Genomic DNA, 25,712 nt, shown 5'->3' with positions numbered 1-25,712 from the left:
TAAGAGAAAACAATAATCAATCATTTAATCCTCGAACGGAGCGATATGAGTGCGTTTGCACTTAATCATTATATGTCATCGTACATTGCGTGTGCAGGAGAGGAGAACCCGCCCGCCAAGTAGCGAAACGCATTTGTTTCGTACACACAAAACTGCCGAAATTCAGTCCAGCCGAACGGACCGACGAACGAACAGAGGGAGGCATCGACGAGAGAATTAGCGGAGGAAGCAACAGTGCGTCACGCACCGTTTTTGCAGGGTGCGTTTTTTGAGCAAGGTCAGGTTCGGAAGCCTGAGTCCAGAGAGAGTGGTCAACCGGGCAAAGGCATCATGGTCAGCAGTTAAAAATCCGTGGGGTGCGTAAGCTAATGCGGTTGGACCGCGCCACGAACCGAAGAGAAAGAGAGAGTAGCGAGAGGTGGTCGGGTCGCTCTCACGCACTGTCCTCCTCGTTGAGCGAGAGAGGGTGGGATTCAAAAAGTCACGCTAGGTGACGGCAGCTTGAATTCGAATAATGGGAAGGGTGCTTTCCATTACGTAATCCCCTAAAAAGATACCGGACCGGATCGTCACTGAAACGGGAAGGGGTCAGACTGTTGCTGCCACCGTCAAATGCTTCCGGTCAAAATAGAACCGGACTAATAAAAATAACCACTCCTAATCGAGCGTCGGAATGGGAAGAATGGGATCGTGCGTTGATATGGGGTGCGTTGCGTTCGTGCGTTTATGTGCTGGTCGCATTTGAATCCATTCGGGAACGGCAGACGATTGACGACCAGTGCTATAAGTGCTCGGATGGTTTCGTGCGAATCTAGCTCAAGGTCGCGCCGCAAACGCGAGCTCGCTTGCAAACGCATACACGCATTGTGCGTTTAGTAGAAAAAAAATCGCACATCTACAAGCACCATCCATCGCAGAAAAAAATGTAAACATTATTAAAATATTAGCAGCTTCGCTAGTGCGTATAGCAGTGGAAGATGAATAAAATAAAATCGCGACTCGGCAATTTTTTTTCGCGAACATTGTGCGAAAATTAAAGAGACCGAATGTGAGTATGCGTTTTTTGTTTTCGCCACTTCCTCAGGTGCGTGCGTCTGCGTGTGACGCCAAAAATCAATGCGAAAGCCGAGAACGAAAGCGAGAGTAAGCATTTTGGCACTATGAACAAAGCAAGCGTGCGTTTCGCACTCTTCCACGCAGTCAGCATGGATAGCAAAAAAAAAAAACCGACGCAGCCGGGTATTGAATCACCGATCTGCGCGACCGGCGAAAGAAGCAAAGCAAGAAGACCGAAATGCTCACGCATAATCGCGGTCGCGGCTGCTGCACGTTTGTTTCTCGTCTCTTTTGGGAGCGGGTGCGTCTGGTTTCGCGAAATAAATCGCGAACCTGCGCGCGCGACCCCCGCACTCGCTCGCGTCTCCGCTCTCTCATCCAGCACGCACCGGGCGGTGCGTTAACGCAGCGTGGCCTCGAAATTTGCGGTAAAAAGTAGGTCACGATGCGTGTATTGGTCGTTCGCTCGGTCGGTTACTAGTCGATCGTCCGGCGACGTAGACGATTAGATGTAGGAAAGGCAAGCCCGAAATGTGCGTTTTTTTGCGAATGCGAATGCGTGTGGCCGCTTTTTTAGGAGGGGGACCTTGTATGCGTGAGTCGCTTCTTTTTGGCAGTTTGTTAGATTTCGCACACTGCAGGTTGGGCCCGTTGAAAGTGAAAACAGGCCCCACAGTGTTTGCAGTTACGGTGTCCCGAGTGGGTCGAAGTCGGCTCTAGATGCGGTTGAAGAATCAAGGAGAATTGGTTCAAGTCGAGATGGGTGTGCGAGTGAAGTGGAGGCGCGAATAGCTCCGGTGACACATTTGACCTACTTTTCGGTGGACGTGTTATCTATGGAAGAAATGCGAGACTTGTAAGTGAATCTAATGAAGATCCGCATGGCTACGCGAATAAGATATGACTCGATTGATTTCGGAAAAATAAAATATTATCGTCTCGGTTTGAAATTTAAAATTTTGAATGGATGGTGGATCTGACGCCGACTCTGGTGTGTTCTAAGCGTGAGTTCTTCGTTGGGCGCCATTTTCGGTCTTGGAATTTTGGGCAGCTCGGAACTTTGGAGTCGTCCTGTGAACAACTGCTATAAAGGATCAACAAAAAGCATAGTTTGGTGATAATGTGGCACGTATTTGTATACAAAATCGTGAAATTTTACAATTTTGAAGGGTGTTTTCGAATTTGTGACGTCATCGGGTCCTGCTACGCAATGTAGCGTTTGACCAACACTGCGAAGTGGATCTTCTGAAGATTCTAGAGGAATTGGAATCTAACGAAAACAGGATTTTCGCCGAAAAGTGCCATTTTGTCCACTTATGTTGGACACATGATATCACATCAAGTGACTACAAAATCATCAACAGTTTGATTACGTGATAAGGTGACGTATCGAAGAACGGAAAAATCAAGATTTAATGATAGGTTGCGATTTAGTTGGGACTATCTGGTGGTGGTGTTGGTGCTTATGGCAACATCTGTATCATACACATGTGCTTCCATTCAATTCGAGAACTCCCCCCGCGGCCCGGTGAGTTCTTTGTGGGGGTAGACCCCCGAAAAAAAGAAAACGGCCCACCTCATTCGGTGTATGTGTGCGCCACACAGTGTGTGAGGAAGAATTTCGCACACTCGTATCGCGAACCACGAAATTCGCAACCTTTTGCAATTTTCTTCCTTCGAGTTTCGGTACGTTTTGCAGCCGTGTTTCGCGCGTATACTCACACCACTGGCCCTAGGTCCAGCAGAACTGGACTTTTTGCCAAAATGGACTTGACGTTGATGGGTTCCTCGTTCGTCCGGGGAGGCTCGGTTGAAGAACATGTTCGCGTGTTTCTTCCCATTATACCGTTGTTTCATGTTTCGGAAACTTACTCCCGCACCAACACAGCTTCAGTCCGAACTCATACAGATGTGGCCGTTACACAGCCCCAAATTGGCATCAATCACCACCACCCTGCCGCCTCTTCCAACACATTCTCATCGGAAACCAGGAAAAAATCGCGCGGGGTCAACGACCTAAAGAGTCTAATGACCTTCGCTTACGCAGTATTCTGGCCCGAAATTCCGTCGTTATCCACCCAAATAGCCCTCCAGAACATCCACAATGTCAATTCCAGCCATTTTCAACCCATTTAACAAGAAAATTCTTACCAATTACGATGTAATCGCCTCGAATCCACTCTCACTCCAAATTTCTTCCACTTTTCGTGTGCAGGTGCATCCAGTGGACGTATTCTGCGTCAACCACCGCCAATTAGGACTACGTATCTTTTCCGGAAATAGCCGGAACTTGACACACACGTTTTCGACCTCTTAACTGCCCCGAACTTAAATCGCTCTATGCCAAACTATACTATTCTCGTCACTAGCAACTGGTGGACTCCATTACCGTAGTCGTCGTCGCCGTCGTCCCGTGAAACCAAGAGGAGAGTGTTTGAGCTCTAGTTTGAGTGTGGAAACTGCTGCTGACTGTGCTGTGCTGTGCCTTCTCTATTGATGTTGCTGGCTGATGATGAACAACGCGTTTGCTATGCTGCTGCTGCTCTACCGCCACCACGCGCGCCGTACAACACACGTATCTACTGTGAGCGGTGTTGTGCCACCGCGCTCACTGCCCTATTTAGGCAGGGCTGGGCGGCGGCGGTGGCGCAAGTCAACGAGGATGGGTAGCAGTGCCAACAGGAGAGGAAAGGAAAAACGGGATACGCGCCATACACACGCCTAGCGAAAGAAGAACAACGCAACTCCCGCAGACAAGAAGATTCCCACGTCGATTCGCGATTCGCGAGGTTCGCAAAAATTAATTACCTCCTCTCGTTCCCCTTTTCATCGAGCTACCTTGGTTCGCAGAAAATTGATTGATGTTTCGCGATGTGCTTTCTTTTAGGACCGATCGGGGCCCGGCTTCTCGGCTAACCTCAGGACCGACCTGCGGGAGGAATCTAATCTGCGAGCTGCAACCGAGGGCGTAAAGGTCAACTGCAGTTTGCGAAAGGTAAATGTTGATTGGGAGATTGGGCGGAGAAAATGTGAACACATGGGCATTTTGGGTCGAATTGCGATTAAACTTGAGGGTAGTTGAAGTTTTGACTTTTTTTTGGGTTTGAATCATGATCCATTTATGGTTCAAAGCTGCCTGGAAAGTTTTATTGAGATGAATGAGCCATTGTTGAATGACATTTAATACGAATGGGGTGACGCGTGCAGAATTTTTGGTGACATTTCACTGTGTAATATTATTTTTGGAATAGGAAGCCGTTCAATAGACTGCCTGTTTGCCATTTTAGCATCAGCATAAGGAGAAGTTCAATTGAAGTTACGACTTTAATCTTCAAGAGCACATGTTTAGCGAACTGGACAGCACTTCAGGCTGACAATTTAATCGATTGATTTATCGCTGGTGTTCTTGAATATTTCAGGCGTTGCTTCTTCCTAAAATGAAATCTATTATTTATGTTTTTAATGCACAACGCCTTTTTCACATCTTATAAACATAAACATAATTGATGGCTCTTGTAAAAAATATTGATTTGTCAATACCAACATCACAAATTTCAAGAGAATCTTGAGAAGTGCGACACAATTAGATTTTATAAGTAGAATGTATGAAATTTATGATAAATTTACTAAAAACGTATCGGCCGAAATTCGTAGCTGATATTTCTAAAGAATATTTAATTGAAATTACAGAAAAGTATTTGTCAAAAACCTTTCAGATTTTTTTCCATGAACTTTTCTAAGAGTTCTACATCAAACTTCTCTCCAAAAATTATAGTATAAACGTCTCAATTTTGACATCCATCGTTGGTGTGAAAAGTTAAATTGAATGTATGAACTTGTTGAAAAATGATATACAGTTGAATGTTGAAAAATCGGAAAATGATAACTTACCCTTTCAAATGAGTAATAAATTACTTCAATATTTTACGGAAAATACGTTACAATATCATGAAATCCTTCAGATTTACGTTAAACTGGACAGCTTCTTACAAAGATTCTGTACAACACATCATTTTCATCAGATCTTACCCACATTTAATTATTTTATCTTGGAAAGAGAACTGATAAGCCATGAAAACCAACTTTTACTATGGTTCTCTAACTCGATATCGCATCTCGAGATGCGAAATATCGAGCAAGGGAAAGATGACTGTATCTCCGACAATTGTTGGCTGGGTTTAAGCCGGAAAAGGATTGATGAATTAGAAAATTTTACTGTAGAAAACATCGATTACCTGACCGGGCTTGCCGAAGCTGAATGCGCGAACAGAACATCTTCCGGGTCTAGTGGCCGTTGATTCTGCTTCTGAGTGCTGTAAACTTTCGACATTTCTCGCGATGTCCGTTTCGTTTCCATCGTCAGTAGTAAATTGATTTTCCTGAACTCTTCTGCTACCGTCACCTCTCACAAACGACACGAGCGGTAGAATGAACATCGAGAAACACAAAAACTGTGGAACGAATGTCGTCTGACACGATCACAAATCATAAATTTTGCATAGATTTCAGAAATTTCCTATCATAAACAACAAGAATTATATAATCCTGCTTGTTTTGTAGAATGTGTCACACATACAGTGAAAGCAGCTTTTATTACGAAAAAAATAGCAATAAAAGGCGTCGCCATCGTGATCAACTACATTCATTTGACATTTTTCTTATGTACGTTCGTTTGACCGCTGGTATTGTGAATGCTGAAGGCAAAGGCTGTCGAATGTCGACGAAAACGTATCAACTACCGTGACTGCTTACAACACTGCTTCTGCATTTCTAATATGTATTTGTTATTGTCTTTGAAGCATCTTCCTCTTGCTGTTTCATGTCACTCTTAATGATGATTTCGAAAACATTGCATTGATGTTTTGGCAGATAAAACATCTTTTGGAAGAATTGAGGAAGAAGAACTTTAGCTCATCAAGTTCTTTAAGATGATGAATGATGTTCACGATAAAGTAGGGAAAAAGTTCGACTTGAACTTGTTCTGAACCAGTGAATGAATTGTCACCCAACACACAGCAACAAAGAAGTTGTCATCTCCTATTCTTGTTGCAACAATTTAATTCCGCAACATCAGTTTATCACCACTTGAACAGAATATGACAAAGATTGATCACCACGTACGCAGCGATTTTCTGGGCTTTGCATTGCAATTTTCGAGAACTTTTTCTGTGTTAGTAACCATTGGCACAATATCGAACAGCACGCCTAAAACGAATTTGGTTTTGTGTTCAAAATAAATAATCCATCGCGAATTGAAAAGGTTGCAACAATGTTGTGCCCTGTGATTGTCATGACTGTAGTATCCGGACACTTTCCGACTGCTTTCAGCCATCAGCCGATTCTCCACTTCGGCTGAAAATTCAACAGCCGTTTTCACCACCGTCATCCACAACAATCTTCACTAAACTGAAGTCTCGATTCGACGACCAGCCTGGAAGCTGTTTTCGCGCTCATTCAAGCTGTCAATAGTTACACTCAAATCAAAAAGTGCTCATATAGAACATGCACGCTAATATCAAACATGCACGCTAAAATCAAACATGCACGCTCAACTAAATTCAAGTTATATTTCAATTTAAAATCAATAAACCCGCTCTAGCTACCACAATGACAATTTTGCTTCTGATTGTATCCCAATCCGCAACAATATGGATAAACGGGTTGTGAGCGACTTGCTTTGTTGTTTGTTTTTCGTCTCCTTTGATGACAATTTGATTCATTGTTCTGAACTATCTAGTCGTTGATATTATTCGTTATGTTCTCTCATTCAGTGAAATAGTTTCGTTGAATGAATTGAAAATCTACTGGAAGTAAACTTTTGAGTTCACTCCAAATCCGAAATTTTGGTTGCTTGGGTAGTACCTTTTCCATCTACTATTTACAATTGGTTTTTCAAAATGTTCAAATTTATGGTCGTTTGACTGCTCCTGTCGAGTAAGTAAAGAAACTGCGTTTGGATTAACAAATTGATGGACCCCTCGGAGATTATTGTCAAAACTTTCATTGAGGACCCCTCAATTCTTGGTTCACTGAAACTGCCTAGTAAACAGTTTGGTTGGTACTAGTTTTGCTATACAATTCACTCGTATAAAATGCTTGGAAAGGCTATATACATAGCAAAGTGGAGGCCGTATTCGCAGTTCGCACGACTTTTTTAGACTATCCGTGGTCAGCAATACGAAATTTCGATGAAAATGAAAAAAAGTTTTCACCTAGTCTCCAAAACAGAGCAAGAGAGGAAAGAATATATTAGTTTTACATAGGTTCGCATCGGTATCGGTCAATGATCGGGAATGTTTCGCAAGTTGTACCAAGCTTGATAAACAGCAGCTGCGAAAGAGAGCCCCAAAGAGAGAGCGACGGTAATCTCCTTTTTTTCTCGCCTATTTACCATTGGCGGTAGGTGTTCTACTTCACTGGCATAATAAACAATATAGCAACAGTTTTCCCCAGATTTGGAGCTTGTTTAGATGGGTTGTATCATGCAATCTTACTTATACCCCGATATAAATCAATGCAGTAGCAATAGGTAATAAACAGACTCTCATCATGCGTTGCGGATCATGATTGTTACCGAGAGCGATAAGTGAGAGATACTCTCAATTTTCCCAGAATTCAACCCCTGGATATGTGGTTTACTGGGTGTCGTAAGCGTAAGCATAAAGCATAAGCATTGATGACCGTACAATTCGTAGCTGCTACTCCGTGATTGACCAGAGTAATCGAAGTTGCCAAGTATTCGAAGGAACCAAGAGACGTAGCTTCAAACATTAAAAAGTCAATAACGGCGCCAACCACGTCCTTACGGTTATCGGGGAAGGGTAGGAATGTTATTGGGACATCCATTGTTACTAGAGTCTGAGATTACCTCTGCATCTCCACGGTTGTCAAGGGAAGGAGTTTTGTCTGTAGGAAGGGGTCATAGCTGCATGATCTGGATTTATCTTGGTAAGTGATGGGATTCATGCAACCTCAGTTCGAAAAAAATCACCTATCAGTACGGTAAGTCGACACTTTTAGCGTCGAACCATTCAAAGATTATTTTGTATAATGGTAAAAATCAGGTGAAAGAAAAGATATAAGGTTTTAATGTTTTACAAGAGTGTAAATCGATGCAACATTCCCATCTTTGTCATGGTAAAAATACGTTTCATTATATTTTGAACATTGAAAATAAAAACATTAAACGAGCTCAAAAAACTGATCATTCATCCTAAACTGAGCAGCTGTAAGCTACTTTCATCAGCATACTCATTTCACAAAAAAAACAAAATATCACTTCGGCGACGCGAAAACCTGAACTTGATCCGCTGTCTGGCTCTCCAGTTTTACGTGGTTTACTGGGTATCATTGTTCAAAAATTTCCAAAACAACTCCTTCACAATAACATGTTTTTGATAGCGGTCGCCATATTGGATTTTATCGAAAAAAAAAAAACTGTATGCTGTTTACAAAGACCATTTTCAAAAGCTTTTGAATCATTGGAAAGCTGGAGCTAGTTTTACATAAAATATGTAAAAATCAGAGGAGTAAGATTTTTTTAAATCATAAATTATAATGGAGGGATAGAAAGAGGGTTGACTCGATATTGAGGCACGAAACATCTAGTTATAAAGAATTGACTTTTCCGCGTTTTTCGGGTATTTTTGAGTATTACGATTGATGCTAGTACTCATATCATATGTTGATTTATTTGACGTATGTCTATTGCATATGTGAGCAACGTTAACTATTTCTTTGAATTTTATAATTTTACCCGAATTATTTTCATGGTTATAGTATACCTATGTTGACAGGTATGCGTCTGTTTCAATTCAAAACTCTTCAGAGCAGGTCTGCCCAGCCTGTTTAAACCGCAGGCCACACCTTAGCAATAAAACTTGGTGGCGGGCCATTTGTTTTTGTATTCATCCAACAACCCAATTTCAATAAAATCAAACAAAAATCAGTCAATAAAAAGGTTATAGTAAAAAAAGACACACACGTTAGTGCTGGTGTGGACGATTTGCCCTTTGAAGGAATCACCACACTAGGCTACGGGCTAGTATGCTACACCCATTGGCACTGTCGGAGTACGTTTCTGGTGAAAAGTTTTCCGGACTGAAGCGGGAATCAAACCCACGCTACTTGAATCGATGCGGCTAAATGCTTGGTAACACTAACCGCACGACCACAAAGCCCACAAAAAATACAGTTTTTGGAAAATATCAAAATTATAATTGTTACTTGGCACCTTTTCTGAGGATTTGGTGAGGACTAAAGAATCGTTTAGTATTTTTTATGGGAATGAAGTCCAAGTTTTCATAAGAAAATTTTTCAGAATTCATTTAGAATCCAACCTGGCACTGAGAGTGCTGCCCAGGATTCAAAAAGAATCCTGTCCTTGATATCTTGAAAAAGCCACCCAAGACTTTGGGAAAAATTTTGGAAAGGATTGATTAAGGATTATGCGCAGGATTTTGTGTAGATTACGCTTAGAATTGACATAATGCTGCTGTTTTGTTATCTTGACCAGGGAACTGTGAAATTGCAGTCTAGTGTTTTACATGAATTCTGCTCAGAATTCTATTAGTCATTGTGAAAATTATGTGCCAGATTCTGTTTTTATTTCATCAAGGAAAATGCAAAAGATTTTGTATGCATCTTGTCTAATACTCTTGAGAATCTTGCACAAGGTTTCCATACAATTCATGTTAATAATTTTGGTAGAATAATGCCCTAGATTGTGCGAAATTTACTCTCAGGATTTTGTGAGATATTGTTGACTTATATGACCTTTAATTGGAAATTCGATTTATTTATCTAAACTGGGCTGTCTCATTAAGAACTTGGTAACATCAAACAAAATTAATATGCAGAGCAGTTCTAACGGATATTCAAATTCTGAAAAAAGTGCATTGAATCCAGCTACTAAACTAATTTTCAAAATTTGAAATTTTAGGTAAAGTTCATTTTGAAAGTAAAATAAAACGAAAGAAAATGAAAATAATTGAATAACTTGAGATTTAACTACAAGTTGGTAGAATAAGCAACAAACAGGGCAGATATGGAACGAATCCTCAAACTCTTCGCGGGCCGCACAAAATGAAGGTACGGGCCATACTTTGGGCAGCCCTGCCTTAGAGCAAATAGGTACATGGAGACACTTGGTTGTTCACGTTTGTTATCTATAGTGCGTTTCCAATGATAAAATAGTCATTATGCCCATGGAAAACCGTAATTTTAATGACTGAGGGGGGAATGGCTGGAAAAGCTTAACTGGTGTATTGTGGAACACTCTCTCTTAGAGCCAATTTTCGCTTTAAACCCTATTGAACTGGGTCAAATGTTTGAAAAAATGTTATTTAAGACCAATATTCTTCGCCATTATTTTGTAAAACTTTGGAACAAACGCATAGGAACGCATGATGGCTGATTCTTCTTTCTGGCGTTACGTCTCCACTGGGCCAGAGCCTGCATCTCAGCTTAGTGTACTTCCACAGTTATTAACTGAGAGCTTACTATGCCAATGACCAGTTTTGCATGTGTTTATCGTGTGGCAGGTACGAAGATACTCTATGCCCTGGGAAATCGAGAAAATTTCCAATCGAAAAGATTCTCGACCGGTGGGATTCGAACCCACGACCCTCAGCTTGGTCTTGCTGAATAGCTGCGCGTTTACCGCTACGGCTATCTGGGCCCCATATGATGATGGCTGATGATTGTTTCCAATTCGGCGTTTTCTTGTCTTTAGGCATATTTCGCCTAGTATTTGTCCACTAATCAAACTATCAAAACAAAGCCTTTCTTGTCTATTGACATTTTTCCTTTAATTGTTGTGCACTAATCAAACTTCCATAAGTTGATGTTCGATGTTTGAAATTACATAATTACTATGAAGATCCCCTCAAACAGCTTTCCAAAGCATTTCTGTTCCATATTTCCATGAGTCGATGGTTCCTTCAGTATCTACTCATGGAGCTTTGATTGTACCAATAGAAGGAAGAGCTCTATGGTCGGGCCTTAACTTGTTTTGACTCAAATTTTAGGCATTTTTTTTTGTTTTCCGTGCACCTTTCGAAATGTCAGATAGGAGCTACCCCAGTGTTGAAAAGCAAAACCCCTGTTGCGTTTCTGTCGACTAAGTGATCAAAAGTGTCAAGATTGATATTTTGACCCATTTTTTAAATTAAGGTTTATACAGTCAACTCTCCCTTACTCGATATCGAGTTAGAGAACCATAGTAAAAGTTGGTTTTCATGGCCGTCCCTTGGATCACATTTGTACTGGTTTTGAGTTCTATAACTCGATACCTCTCTAACTCGATGCTACCTTCAATATCGAGTCAGGGATTGTTGACTGTATATGATATAGCCGTTATTTTAACGGAAAAATTTGTCAGAGTAGTAGCAAAAACACGCCCTAGCGTGTTATATGATAAAAACAAGATGGTATTAAAAATTTTAGGACCCTATTTGATGCTGAAAACTAACAAATTTCGGAAAACCGTTCGATTTCGACGGTTTGATAGTTGCCAGAATCGAACCGTGGTACAATCAAACGGGCCCTGAATACCTTCTGAAAGTGATAAGGGTATTATAATCAATATTTCGCGTATTGAATGACAATGCTCAATACTTTCCCAGCACTAATAAGCCCCGAAAATCAGATGTTAACCGAAACATTCCCACATACCTTTGGTCGCCACTTCCATTTTGAGAATCCTTACTCGGATCGCTTCCTGTTCTCCAACCGTTTTTTCTACTCACACACCTCACAATTATCACACCAATTATCACCAGGGATCCCCACCAAACACCGTAACACTGGCACCAGCAGTTTTGGAATTTTCGGACCCTCCCTTTGGGAGAGGGGGGGAAGATTTGGTTTTTTGGGGAAGATTTTTTTGGAGGAAAATTTTCGCTCCTAGACAAACGCACACACGTCGTCGTCGCGTTGACAGTTCGATCCGAAATGAGCCCTCCGCCGAGTGCCATGGCGCACTATGATGTGTCCCGGTGCGATAAAAATGGGCTGAGCGGCCCACGTGGTTGGAAAGCGTGGATAACATACTATGCCTCAAATAAATTGAGTGTGGTGGATAAACATCATAATGCGACCGGAGGATTCCCAGACTGGAAGGGTGCCAGCCGTTTCCTATTTCCACATGAATTGCACTGAATAGTACGACGGTGCTGTTGTGGGAATATTTATAACTGCCGTAGCACATCATTTCACATAAAGGCATAACTATCCTATTTGGATTTTCCAACCGAACGCATGTTTTCATCGAATAACCCTTTTTTCCACAAAAAAAAAATCGTGAAATAAATGAGCGTCGTAACAAAAATTATGACCATTTGTATGCGAAAACAAACTTCGAACTTTGTGCGACATTTTCTCAATGCCTCAATTTTTCGTATGGGACGATTTCGCTTCTATAGGCAGATCAGTTCATCGGGCACTGAATACGATTGGCGTATTCTTCCGGGTTGCAGACAAAATCCTGGCCCCCTTCCAAGAAGCGGTAAATATGCTGCAAAATGTGGCATTTTGTATGCAAAAGTACGAGTAGACGACTGCCAGCAGCATCCACAAATCGATTCCTCCTAATTGGATTACAATTCATAAGTCTACAAACGGTTTCCGGTTTCTCAGATTTAATGCCATATAATTAATGCGGTTGAGTGTATAGCCAACTCCCAATCGAATCGGTTTGTTCCAACATTCGCAATTCTGATCAGGAAAATCACCTGCAACATCGTCTGGGCCAGAAGTTCGTCGGTTTCCGCGCTCGGAACTCACTCCCACAGTGACACCACCAACACATCCGAATCGAAGAAAAGCCGGCCGTCTTTCGGTGTTGGTGAAACCTGCGACAGGACCTTTCCAACAGATTTTCCCAAACCCCACTCGCCCATCATCCCACCGGCACCCGGAATGGGGTGGTTCGGTTTTCCCACAACCGAACCGAATCGGTCGGGAAAACCCCCGTCTAGACGGTCTCATCGTAGCAGGAAAACCATGCACTACCACATGGAAGCGCTGCAGCAAAAGCGCCTTCCGGACGACGTGAATGGTGTTGGTGCCAGACGACATACGCCAGACCGGACCAGACCTGACCGAACCGGGGGGAAAGGGTTTCCATGGAAAACCCGGCGAAAACAGCGAGCGCGGCAGACAAAATCAATATTGTTGATTACGGAGCTACGGAGCGCTACCGGGTTCGTTGGCGTAGTCACTGTAGGCTGTCGAGGTCGGGTTGTGCGACGGGTTTTGTTCCTGCTTCGATATCCTTGTTCCATTTTGCATTGTGGGGGGTGGAGAATTGGATCACAAAGGGAAATCAGTGTGAATTTTGTGAAGGGCTGTTTTTTGTGCAAAAAGCGATGGTCATGGAAAATGCAATAAATTTAGGGAGACGTCGATTGCATGCAAGTCTACCATCTTGTAGGAAAATTTAATTGCCTTTCACACGACTTTGATCGAATATTTCTTTACGAAAAAAGCGTTCTTATAATAAGTGCTTGAACAAAAAATGTTGCGGATGGCCTAAATTTTTTGGTTTCAGTTCAAACTTTATATGATTGTTTTTCAATAGTAAATGAATTGTTTATCAATAGTTTTTTTTTCTGCTAAACCAATTAATTTACTATTGAACTAACCTGATGAGTGTGAAGTCATATTCTTGTAACTATTGCACATTATTCATACTGATGCAGTTTCTTAAAGTTTGTCGAAAATCAATGGAGCTCTGAAGCTACCATGACAAAGAGAGGGTTAAAGTTCATAATCATTTTGATGTTCAATAGCTGAAGCACACAAAAATGTGTATGGAAATCTGATCAGAAGAAAATAGCAAGCCTATAACAAGCACATACCAATCTGAGGTACAATACTTCGACTTGTTTTTGACTTGCTTTTATATGGAAATGTATTAAGTATGGCGATCTGATACAGACCATGACCATATTATGCAATCATTACAGAGTTAGCTACTGATGAGCCATTCTTTTTGATTTTTTTATGAGGAAATATAATCAAAAGAGGAAATATCTAATTGCTAATCGGGATGCTTTCAGCACTTTTCACGAGGTCTATTCTTCTAATTTAAACCTTTCTTATAGATACTTTGTCACGTAACTTGTGCTTCACAAATTCATTGACTAAGTGCGCATAGTTTTCAATAAACGCAAATATATTTTTGTCATAAAATTCATTAAAAAATGTTGCTCAGACCTTGATAAAGGTTTGAAAATGGGAATAAAAATAAACAGTTTCTGCTTTAGCGTTAACGTTCAGCTTTCAATTTTTTTATTTTTCTTTGAAAATTCATGTTTTGGCCAGTTTTTATTAAATGATATAGATAAAACATTTTTTAATCAAATGTGCTGGATACAAAGTTTAAAAACAACTAAATTAGCTAAACGAGGTAGAACCGACTTGGAATCGGTTGAGTATTCATGAAGTTATGATAAAACAAAGATGATATTTTTAGTAAAATAAGGACAAAATGGTGAAAACTGCTTTCAACTACTCAACTCAATTTTTTCATTTTTCGACAATTTTGATGTTCCACGAGCTTTTCATAAACTTAAGTTTGAAGGATTGAATTATAACTTGAAAATTCGCCTTTAAGTTGTTCTTAATCTAAACATTTTTGGCTCAAACTTGGAGAAAAAGTTACACGTCTTCTCGATGAGAATCGAACTCACGACTCCTTGTTTACTAAATAGGGCGCGTTATCCATACACAAGCGGACTCATGGATGCAGAAGTTATCTAGTGAATAGGGAGTCCTATTTAAGTCGTGAGTTCGATTCTCACTGAGAAAACGTGTAACTTTTTCGCAAATCAATTTGTCCATTAAATCAAATTGCAAATTATATGTAATGTTAAGTTTTTGGGTATTTGCTCAACTTTCTACTCGGCTGATTAGCTGTAATCCACGAATCAAAATTAAAAAAGTCAAGCTTGCAGGTTTTCCTCATTATGTGATTTGAATTCAGAAGAACACAGATTTTTTTTGGTTTTAAGAACTGTCGAGAAATTAGTCACAACCTATTGGAAATTTACAACTCTACAACACTCAGAATCGGGAGAATCGGGAAATTGATCTCAAAGGGGTGGAAATGATGCTCGCTCGGAATGAGTAATAATCAATTGGTGAGACAGAGAAGACTCTTTGGCGTGGTGGAAATTCAAAATTTGATAATGTATTCAATTCTAGAACTTTTTGAGTGATGTTTAGAAAGATATTTTGAACTTTTCTAACCCGCTTTAAGATAGAAACACAGAGTAGTTTATATAGCTATACTTGAAAATTTAGAAAGACTTTTTAGCAAAATATCTCAGGAGTAATTGAAAGCAAAAGTGATCGATACAATCTCAAATGTCTGGCAAATGGGGTCCTAAAGCTTTTGATGAAACATTAATTTAATAAAAAAAAAACTTTACAACTCTACAACATTCAAATTTTGACAAAATCTTCTGGGGGGCTGAAGCAATGAATATTGGGGCAGAACATTCGATTTTTCAGTTTAGCTCTTTTCGCATCAATTTGGGCCAACCTTAACAACATTTTTGAATATTCAATGTTTCTGACTGTGTACTGACCGTTATTAACCAATTAAATTACATTAATTTTCGTCAGCAATATCCCTCTCAATGCCCATAGTGTTATCCCCGGTGGGCGGCCAACAACCTTTGAGATTATACGACTCCATAGTGTTGAATTGGTTTGTTGCGAAAAACCAATCTCCCCCCCCCCATGAGGAAGGACTTCAGGGCAACCCGATTCGGTCGATTTATATTACACGCGAGCAGCATCCTGTAAATTCCCAACTCCTAACTTTCCAAAGGGTGATGTTGGTAGTAGTCATAAATTAGGTTCAGAGTTTCGACGGAGACGACGTCGACGACGACGACGACGACATCATCATCAATGTCGTTCGTGTTAGGGGTAGGTTATGGGGCTGAAGTCGTCGTCATTGTCGGGTGACACAGCAAAAAATAAATTGTCATTTTATCTGCACATTAGTCCAGTTGTAAATTTGGTGTACAATTGGGCGTTTTAAACGTATAATACTAGCCGGCGACTACTGAAAATCTGAGTCTAGAAACTGATGAAACCGATTTGGTAAGGTAACAAGAAAGATGTAAGAGTTTGATCAGGACTTGAATCGTGATCCATGGACAAGCGCGTGAGAGTCGCTCTCATGATCCACTGCACATCCTAAGAATCTGTTTATCGTTTACTGCTACAACTCTGATTATATCGGAGGGATAACAGTGCAGGATAAAACTATCTAAACAAGCTCCAAACTGAATGGACACTATTGCTATAGGATGTTCGAGGATTGTTTACCATGCCAGTTAAGTAAAACACTTACCCCCCATGGGAAATGAGCGATAAAAATGGACATTTATCATCGCTCTCTCTCTCTCTTTGGGGCTCTCCTTCGCTGCTTCTGTTTATCAAGCTTGTTACAACTTGCAAAACATTGCCGATCATGGTGTTTTCCTACGCTCGCTGTGATCAAACTTCGAAATCAATTGAGAAGGAATTCTGATGTTTTCAATAGGTAGCAAAAAATCCGTTATTTTTCACTGTGTACCCTTGTCTGTCTCACTCGTTCCAACCGTTCGAATCGAACCTGCTTCCTAACCTGACTGGGACTGAATGGGTGGAAGTTTGGCAGTCTCATTTTGTATCAACAGGATACATTTATTTAAAAAACGGAAAATCCTGGCGAGCGACGGGGAGGGGACGCAATCCAGACGCACCGCATCAGACAGTGGAAAACATTTATCACGTGCGGGGGTGGAAGTGTCTGCTGGGAAATTTGGTGGGAGCGAGTTCGTTCACTGTGGCGGGAGAGTGCGTATGTTTGATTGTGTTTGTGTATGTTTATATGGGTTTGATGCACTCCGACCGGCGGCAGCGCGGAAAAATACAATGCCACTGGGATGGAAATTTTCCACTATGCGGGAATTAGGTGTAAAATGCGCTGTCGGGCCGGAACGCGTCTGTGCGATATATGCAAGATAAAAGGTATTCTAGTCAAATTTGATCATTTCATACGATATATCTATCATTTTTTGCGCTTGTAATGAGAAAACGTTTTCCAGTTTCCACATGACAAAATAACGGTGGTTTTGGCAACCTTAGGAGCAAGAGTCGTGTGGCAGAATGCGTCATGCTTAATGGTTGCTTAGAACAAAAAAATCACAGTTAAAATTGAGTTTTTCCTTCTGGGGCGCATATTACCCGTCTTCCCCATACAAAGGAATGGCCGGCACTGAGAAGTGCTAGGTTTGGGACGACATTAATGTATGGCCGGAAACCGATAAGATTTTCGATGGGGGAGCAGGGAGTGAAATAGTGCCAAAGGGCTCAATTTGGGACGAAGCGCCAAGCAATCGCTCCCGTCGCTATCGAACGGTGCATTGAATTTTGTGACACTAATTAATTGGATTTCCCTGGTGAAGCGCGGTAAATGAGCGGTTGATTGGCAGGTTGGAAGCTGACGCCGCGTTTTGGGGTGTTGGGCTCTGGTGGGAGAATCGGGAAATTGATCTCAAAGGGGTGGAAATGGTATTCGCTCGGAATGGGTAATAATCAATTTGTGAGACGGGCGAGACTCTTTGACGAGGTGGAAATTCAAAATTTGATAATGTATTTCATTCTAGAACTTTTTGAGAGATGTTTAGAAAGAAAAAGCAAAAGTGATCGATACAATCTCAAATGTCTGGCAAATAGGGTTTTAAAACATTTGTAAAACAGTGTTTTTATAAAAAACATGAAAAAGCGTGTTCTTGTTACTACTTTGGCGAGTTTTCCCAATCAAATAACGGCTACATCATACTTGAACATTTGGATCTTGACATTTTGGATCATGTTTGGCGTTCACTGAGTCGAGGAAAAGGCCACAGGTGCTTTACTTTTTAACACTGGGGTTGTTCCTATCGGACATTTCGGAAGGGGCACAGACAACAAAACACACTAATAATTTGAGTTTAAACCAGAGAATGTGACAAAATCTTAAGAAAAAACAGGAAAAACTCTTTTTTTTTATTTATTTTTGTTGAACTCGGGAAATTCCCGGATGAATCTAATTAAAAAAATTAGCACGTTCAATCTTAATTCAAAATCTTAGCTTTCTCACTATTTCCGTAAGACATTTTACTAATAAAATATTCTAAAGATTATAACAAATCTTCGATCTGTGTATTGCAACATCAATCATCAAATAATAAAATCGAATCTAGCATCGCACAATTTATTTTAAATTGTCCACTTTGAAAGTATTTACAGTGTGATCACAATATAGCTCTTATACTATGTTGGAGCATTATCAACAGCTTCTCCCTTCCCCTCCTTTTGGGACGTTTCACATCCTTCCACTTATACTTTTATCATAGATGCTTCCCAAAAACATTCTGGCATGTTAACGATATCAAACATGGCTACAACGGCTAGAAGAATTTCCGATTGGATTTACATCGGTAACTCATTACTCAGATGCCTGATTTGAATACAGTCTTTGGCAAAGTTATACCTGGTGAATGTATCTAACAGTCTCAGTGTAGCTCTAACCCTCAATGATTTTACCCATTTAGTCATAAAGACGTTAAGCATAACCCAGGTATCATTGGTAGCTGAGTAACAGTTTATTTAGCTGAAAAGGCTGTATAAACCGCATTTTAGCTGAATAAGCTGTTATTCAGCTCCCAATGTTACTTGGAAAGGATGTTAGGCACGTTTCTCCGAAAGTCAATTCTTCAAACAACAGATCTCCGAATGCCCATTTTGCTCGAATGCCAATTTCCCCGAATGAGTCGCTTTCCCGGAAAGTGATAAGGTTCAAAAAGGTGCAGGAATTATCTTCATCTGAAAGGGTGGTGAACTAGAAAGAACAAATAAAAGAAGGTCATTCTCGACTAAAATACTATCAAAGATGCAGAGGAGGGTGAAACTCAAAAGAACCACCAATCAAATAAAGAAGGGTGCATTTCAGACCACCCTGAAATGTATGAAGTTATGACAAATGTGAGTACCTTGAACTTTTCGGGGAACAGGGTTATTCGGGGAAACGGGATATTCGGGGAACTGGCATTCGAGGAACTGACGTTCTGGGAACCGACATTCGGAGAGAAGTAGCACAACCGCATAGAATACGTTTGGAATAATGGACGTATGGCATAAAACAACTCGTGTATGCCATTTGTCAAGTTTTTGATATTTGGCACCCATTGACAAATTATCGTTTTGTCTCAAGTTCCAAACATGACTCATATTCCGAGCAATGGCGATATCGAAGGTAAAAATTAGTATTTTCACAACATTTGAATGAAAAGAATTTGAATCATAGAATAATTGAACACCCTGTGAAAAAAATTGAATGATTTTCTTGAAAGTTTGCTATACATAGTCGAGTATTCGGAATATGAGTCATGTTCGGAATTTGAGACGAAACAATACATAACGCTGAAGGAGATGAGTGGGTGTCCCTGAGATGTTACAGGCAAAAATATAAACATATTTACAGCTATACAATGCTAAAAATTATTATAACATTATGGCTCGAACAGTTTAATATGAAAGAAGAGAAAACATAAAATTATTTAAGTGGCTTTTGCCTTCATTGAAAAAATTATAAATGTAAAACTTTGAAGAATAGCCTATGATTTCAAGAAAGAAGATTGACTGATGAGAAAAATATCAGTAATAACTGCATTATTTTCTGAAATGATGTGACGTAGATGAGCAGCCTAAATCAAATGAAGAAGATACATATGCTCTAAAATATCAGCAGTTCTAAAGTCAATAATACTCTCAACCAGATAGCTATGACAAACAGCCAGAAGAGAAAATCTTTGATGGAAGCAATAGTAGCTAGTTAAATGTGTATAACCATACACAAGAAGAAAGCATCAGACCATGTACAGTAAATTTTCCTTGTACTGTATCTTCTCAGCATTACATCCCTTTTGGGACAGATCCTACTTCCCAGTTAAGTGTTATAGGAGCGCTTCCACAGGTGACTAGGGGCTTCCTTTGATTTTTAGACGCGGACGTTATTACGGAGCTAAGGTACGCTCTGTACATTATCCGCATGACTTTAATCGTGCCCTCTTCTAGAATGTGATTGTCAGTGGATTTAAAACTATGAAGTGACTGTATTGCAATCGCTGAAAGAATTCCATTTTCCATTTCGAAAATTTTGCCTCTCGTCCAATTTGCCGAACGTCCATTATGTCTATCGTATTTATTCGTAGTAATCGTAGTAATTCCCATACAAACTTTGCATGATTTCACGTTAAAAGTGTATTATCATAAGCATGAAACGAGCTCACCACTTGCACAACTCGAACCGGACACAACGGAATGAAAAACCATGCACTGCTTAAGTAGCTATCCGAAGCTTCCGCTAACGAGGTTTCGACTGTTCATTGCTTATTTTAAGACGACGTGGTACATTCATTCATAGCAACATAAATCGTATCAACTGTCAGAAAATTGAGTCGAAAACAAGGCTGGTAAAAAAGTATCGGGGCAAAACAAACACCTTTGTCGAATTTAGTGAGAGCAATGTTATCAATGAGTGTTAACAGTTTGGATATATAAAAGGACTCTCATTTAACCATACTAGCGAGAAAACCTTTTCCGGGTTCGTCATTTTGCTCGAAAATTAGATTCTTCCACCTCCTTGAATATAAATCAATTTTTGCAAGAGAGAAACTTGAAGTCAAAATCCTACTGACAACTAAATTATACAGATTTCACTTAGTGTATAGTTTTTGTTTATGAAAAATGCTCATTCTCAGAGAATTTCTCCATTTCGTAGCATATGTTCATTATGCCTCTTATTCCCCTAATGATGTAGCTATTTAGTATGGATCAATTCCCACTTAGTAAAGTTATCAGTTTAACTTAAATATGTATAAATACTATAAAAAAAAACATTTTTTTTATATGGGACCATAAGCCACGTGGTCATTTATGAGAAAATTTGAAAAAAAAAGATTGCGTTGCATATGGACAGCCAGTATCGAGTGTTTAGCTTAACATTTACGTTGTGGAGTGTAACGTCTATTTAGTTTAGTACAAAAAATGTGGCTTGATTCAAAAAAAAAAAAAATGTTTGATTCAAAACATTTTGTTTGATTCAAAAAAAAAAAATGTTTGATTCAAAAATTTTTGTTTGACTATTACTAATATTTAGGTTAGATTTTGTAATCAAGCTCATATGAAAACGTTTTAAAATTTATCAATGCAATTAAATGTGCTTACCTAATAACATTAGCGTGAGGCCCGATTTAATGAAAAATTTAATTGTACGTTCTGTCAACTTTTCAGGTCCCATCCCCAGCAGAAATTGATAGCAAAATGATAAGAGTTATTATTACCTCGTAATCATCATTCGATAATTAAGTTTGTTGAAATTAACAGCCAGCATAAGCAGAATGAGAACTTAAGGCCCAAGTAAAATCAAAACAAATGTAGTAATTGAACAATCACTTTTCTAGAAACTAATCAGTAAATCAAAAAACGTAAAAGCACACAGCAGTTTTATTTCAAAAATAGAACAGCTGTGTGTTTTTACTTTTTTTTTGAATTGTCGATAGTTTTAGAGAAAACTGCCTTTTCAGTTGTGGCATTTAGTTCTATTTTACTTGGGCCTTCAATTTGTTCGGAATATCCAAATCGGGTAGGTGTACCATTATTCGTCACCGTTTGACACCTAATTTATCGATATATGGAGAGAGAGCTGTGTGATAACATATTTTGTTATTAAACTATTATCAAACATATCTGTCATGGATATTGAATGATAACACACTTTGTGATTATTCAGCCATCATTGATAATAAAACATCAAAACAATAACAGCGATAATAATTAAATCATATCCAAAAGTCTAATTTTCAATAATTTGTTGAAACGATTATAACAGTTGAAGACCAACCACAAAGTCAGTTTTTGGAAAAAAATAGATGATCATTTCAGAGAAAATTCCCTTATAACATTCCTGGTTGTGGAGTTGAGATGAGATAGAGGCGTTAGGTGATAAATCTCATTACGGTATGAATCAAATTTGTCAGCCCATTTCCGCAACAAGTTTTTTTTTGCTGAAATCACTTTCCAATCAAATTTTTTTGTTAATCTCTCGAAATATGGGCAAGGTTGAAAACAATAAGGAATAAAAATAACATTTTTGAAATTTGAAACGGTTGAGAAGCTTCTTCTATGGCAGTTTTCTGAAAGTCATATTCAAGTTTGTAGCAAATTTATAGAAAACATGCTTTAACCCTCTAATACCCAAATTTTTATTTTCGATTTAAATATTATTTTTCGTTATCTAAAATCATTCTAAACACGTTCTGGGCAATTATTTATTTTTATTCGCAAATTTTTGAATTTGGGTTTTTGATTTTTATAATTTTTATTTTTGAACATCCCTAACTTTTTTCATTTTTTCCTGAAGCCTTTTGTGATTGTTGATTTTTGGCAATAATAAAAATTTAAATTTTTGTGGTACTTTTAAAAATATTACATTTTTAATTTTTTTTCGGAGCGTATTTTATTTTCCGTGTAACTAACGAAAAAAACAGGTTTGAAATTATTTTGATACCACCTGGCTCTTCTTTTGTGATAGGTCGATCGTATAAAAATATAAAAGGTACGATTTTTTATATTACACGTTAAATTAACCCCGGGCATTTATAGGTTATATAAGAATACAATTTTTCAAACAATTTTCAAAAATACAAAAAAGTTTCAAAAGTCATAAAAAACTTTTCTTATATGCGTGTTATGAGTCAAGGTTTAAGCCAAAAATAAAATAATTTTGATTTCCGAGCTACGAAAAAATACACAAAATTCCAAAGTGTACCCCGTCTAAAGGCGGGGTTGGGTATTAGAGGGTTAAAGTGCTGATGAAAGTCTATTGATCAAGATACACCTGCCACGTCAGAACGCAGACCATTGAGGGGAATGGGGAGGAATAGGGCAATATTCAAACCTGAAAAGACGATAGATGGCTCTTTTCCAGTGTAAGGAAATCTGAAATCCTGATACAAAGAAAGCAACACGGAAGATGAACTGAACACAAAACAGTTTTATATTCACATTACGCTTGATTTCTAATCACTACTTTTGCGATCCAGCTTTCTAATTGCAAGTAATTTACGTTCGTAATTATTTTCAATGCGTTCTGAGAACTCTCTACTATTGAAAACTGAATTTTAAAAAAATTCGCTGGCGCCAACTGTTAGTATTTATAAACGATGTAAACAGTCGTTACCCTTTTGATGTTGCATTCAAAACTGGTCCACAGTAGACCGAATATACCACTGCATCTACGCCAATTCATGCGAGAAGGCATAGGAGCACGGTAATTTTATGGCAGAGAGGCTTGCTTTTGGTTAGCAGATTGCATCAGGCGTAAGGAAAGGCGTGCTATAATGATAGAATAATGGAAAAGTAAGGACATAGTTTTTTGTCCGTCTCTGGTTCTAAAAATACCATATCCTAGAGGGCTGCTAAAAAATCTTCAATTCTAGGTACAATGGAATGGAAACATACGAAAAGATGTAATTGAGAAGGTCTCATTTCTCAGAACCAATTTGGATACTGATACTTTCCAGAGGCAGTTACATTGTTAACGATTTCATCAGAAACGGGTGTCCGACGAAAAGATGTTATTCGGAAGCAACCTAATGAGAGTGTGCTCAGTTTGCGAAACCTAACAATGTTTTTAATTGAGTAGGTTTGTTAAACGTTTCTTCTGAGAAGAAGAAGAGCATCTCTCTTATAATTCGATGTATGAAACCGATTAGAATAGATTGTGATGTCAGTAATTCGCAATAAAAAGTGGATTTTCTCGCTGTAATGCTGTAATGTAAATATGCATTTTTCTGTCATTTTTCGAAAATAGTTCCGTTAAACCCTTGATAAAACCTTAGTTTCAGACAGCTGATACAAGCAGTTAAAATTTTTCGATATTTATGGGTTGATCTTTATAGTTGACAGTTTTCGATGTTTCGACCATTGGTTTGGGTCCTGATGGCCCTGATAAACCACAAACCGAAAAGTCGGAAGCTGTTCAAAATTCTTCTTTAAAACCATTGCAAATCCATTTACAGTAAAGTTCCGTCTCACTCAAAATTTTCCATCATTTCAGATTTCATCGCCACCCGACATTGTCTGAACTGTGTGTGCAACGGTGCAACCATATCGCTCGGAACCCCGCTAATCCTGGTCCCACACAAGTGCAACCAACAACGGTGCGACTGATAGCGACCCTCCGTAACGCATTCGACCCCGCGTTATCAAATGGCCTCGCGCGCTGCTTCAACCGCGAGCATTCGACGAGACATTATTGGCATCGTTGTCGCGCTTTCCAATGTTTGATTACAAACACAGCAGCATAATAATCGGCACCCTCGGCCCTGGACGGACACCCTTCTTCGTGTGAAAGGGACGCGTCACATCATCAACCCTAGGTGGACAACAATGACCCCGCGCGCGAAACTAGTTTTCCATCCTGTCAGGATGATTTTTTTCAGCCACGCCGAAAATTCCCATCCTATCCTGCGCCTTTGCCTGAAAAAGGGATTTAAAAGGGCCGAACAGGTTCATCGCAGCTGATTTGGGATTCCTAGAATTTGGGATGATGAAATGCATCCCGTGTGCGCGAAGCGAGCGATGCACACGAACCACAAAGGTAGCAATTTCTGCGTCTCGCGGTGTGTTGTTCTTATTACGGTTTTCTGGCGGTTTTGACGTTGATTTTTTCCCTTTTTTTCTTTGTAGGCATGTGTTCCGACCTTCGGTCCCGATCAAGATCAAGGACTTTGACGAGGTGGGAGGTTCGTATTTGGACGAATCGCTAGTTCATCTTCCGTCCGAGTAGGCGACGGAAACACGTGTTTTTGTTCTCGAAGGCGAAGCTTCTTCGCTCGGCAAAATGGGAAATAAGTAATGAAAGTCGTCGGGAGAGGAAGCCAAGACCACGACGACCAAGACGATGGTCGGGCCGCGACGCGCCACGCGATGATAGTATAAGTGCAGCGTATGTATTAATGCACTTTTTTCGCATTCCGACGACGGCGGCACACGAACTGCACACTGCAAGGGATGGTTGTCTCGTTCTAGCCGGAACGAGCTCGGATTCACACAAGCAGCCCGTTCGGTAGCATGGATCGCAGAAGGCGATGACGACGACGACCACGGCGATCGGCTCCGGTTGCACTTTTCACGGTTGCTTCGATTGCCGGCGCGCGAGGGGTGGCCGAAGGAACTTCGAGGAATTGCGAGAAAGAGCAAGTATCAATACGGCGACGACGAGTGCGAGGAAAAAACAAAATGGTGGACAAATTGCGGTCGGACTCGGTGCAAGAAATGTTGCAGCCGGGGAACGGAACCGGGAACTGCAATGTGCTGAAAGAATCGATGCGGAACTTTGACTCCGGGATAAGCTTCTCGGGGGGAAAGTTAAAGACAGTATTCCGGGTTGGGCTAATCCAATTAGACTGGGGACGAGGCCCCACACGCATACATAGCTATAGGCAGACGAAAGTCTCGGCCCGATACGGGTTCCCCTTGGCAACAGAGATCCAAAATTGACAAACCTGTGAGGGTAGGAAATCAAAACTGCTATAGATAAAGTA

At 39.9% G+C, this 25,712-nt stretch overlaps 1 protein-coding gene and 1 long non-coding RNA gene across 30 annotated transcripts in view; one reads left to right on the top strand and one right to left on the bottom strand.

The window, feature by feature from the left end:
- The window catches only part of LOC5576362 (heterogeneous nuclear ribonucleoprotein R), a 95,418-nt gene that overhangs the window by 38,070 nt on the left and 31,636 nt on the right, over positions 1 to 25,712 (bottom strand). For 2 of the 29 annotated variants that reach the window (XM_021837576.1, XM_021837573.1), the window contains exon 1: positions 11,731 to 11,990. The exons of 16 other annotated variants lie outside the window; for them this stretch is intronic. In XM_021837576.1, the coding sequence (XP_021693268.1) occupies positions 11,731 to 11,749 (19 nt within the window). In that variant the 5' untranslated portion in view covers positions 11,750 to 11,990. Of the gene's footprint in view, positions 1 to 3,207; positions 3,334 to 3,932; positions 3,937 to 3,985; positions 3,991 to 11,730; positions 11,993 to 25,712 lie in introns of those variants that run through there. 11 more of the 29 variants (XM_021837586.1, XM_021837604.1, XM_021837592.1 and 8 more) reach the window with 9 other exon arrangements.
- LOC110674085 lies at positions 8 to 25,707 on the top strand. Its single transcript, XR_002498634.1, has 4 exons — positions 8 to 1,912; positions 3,272 to 3,845; positions 3,944 to 4,051; positions 24,224 to 25,707. It is a non-coding gene; the product is annotated as an uncharacterized LOC110674085 (long non-coding RNA).

This window comes from Aedes aegypti, chromosome 1 (genome assembly GCF_002204515.2).
Source record: "Aedes aegypti strain LVP_AGWG chromosome 1, AaegL5.0 Primary Assembly, whole genome shotgun sequence".
Lineage (NCBI taxonomy): Eukaryota > Metazoa > Arthropoda > Insecta > Diptera > Culicidae > Aedes > Aedes aegypti.
Note: the sequence above shows the minus strand (reverse complement) of the source record. Positions and strands in the feature narration are given on the sequence as shown.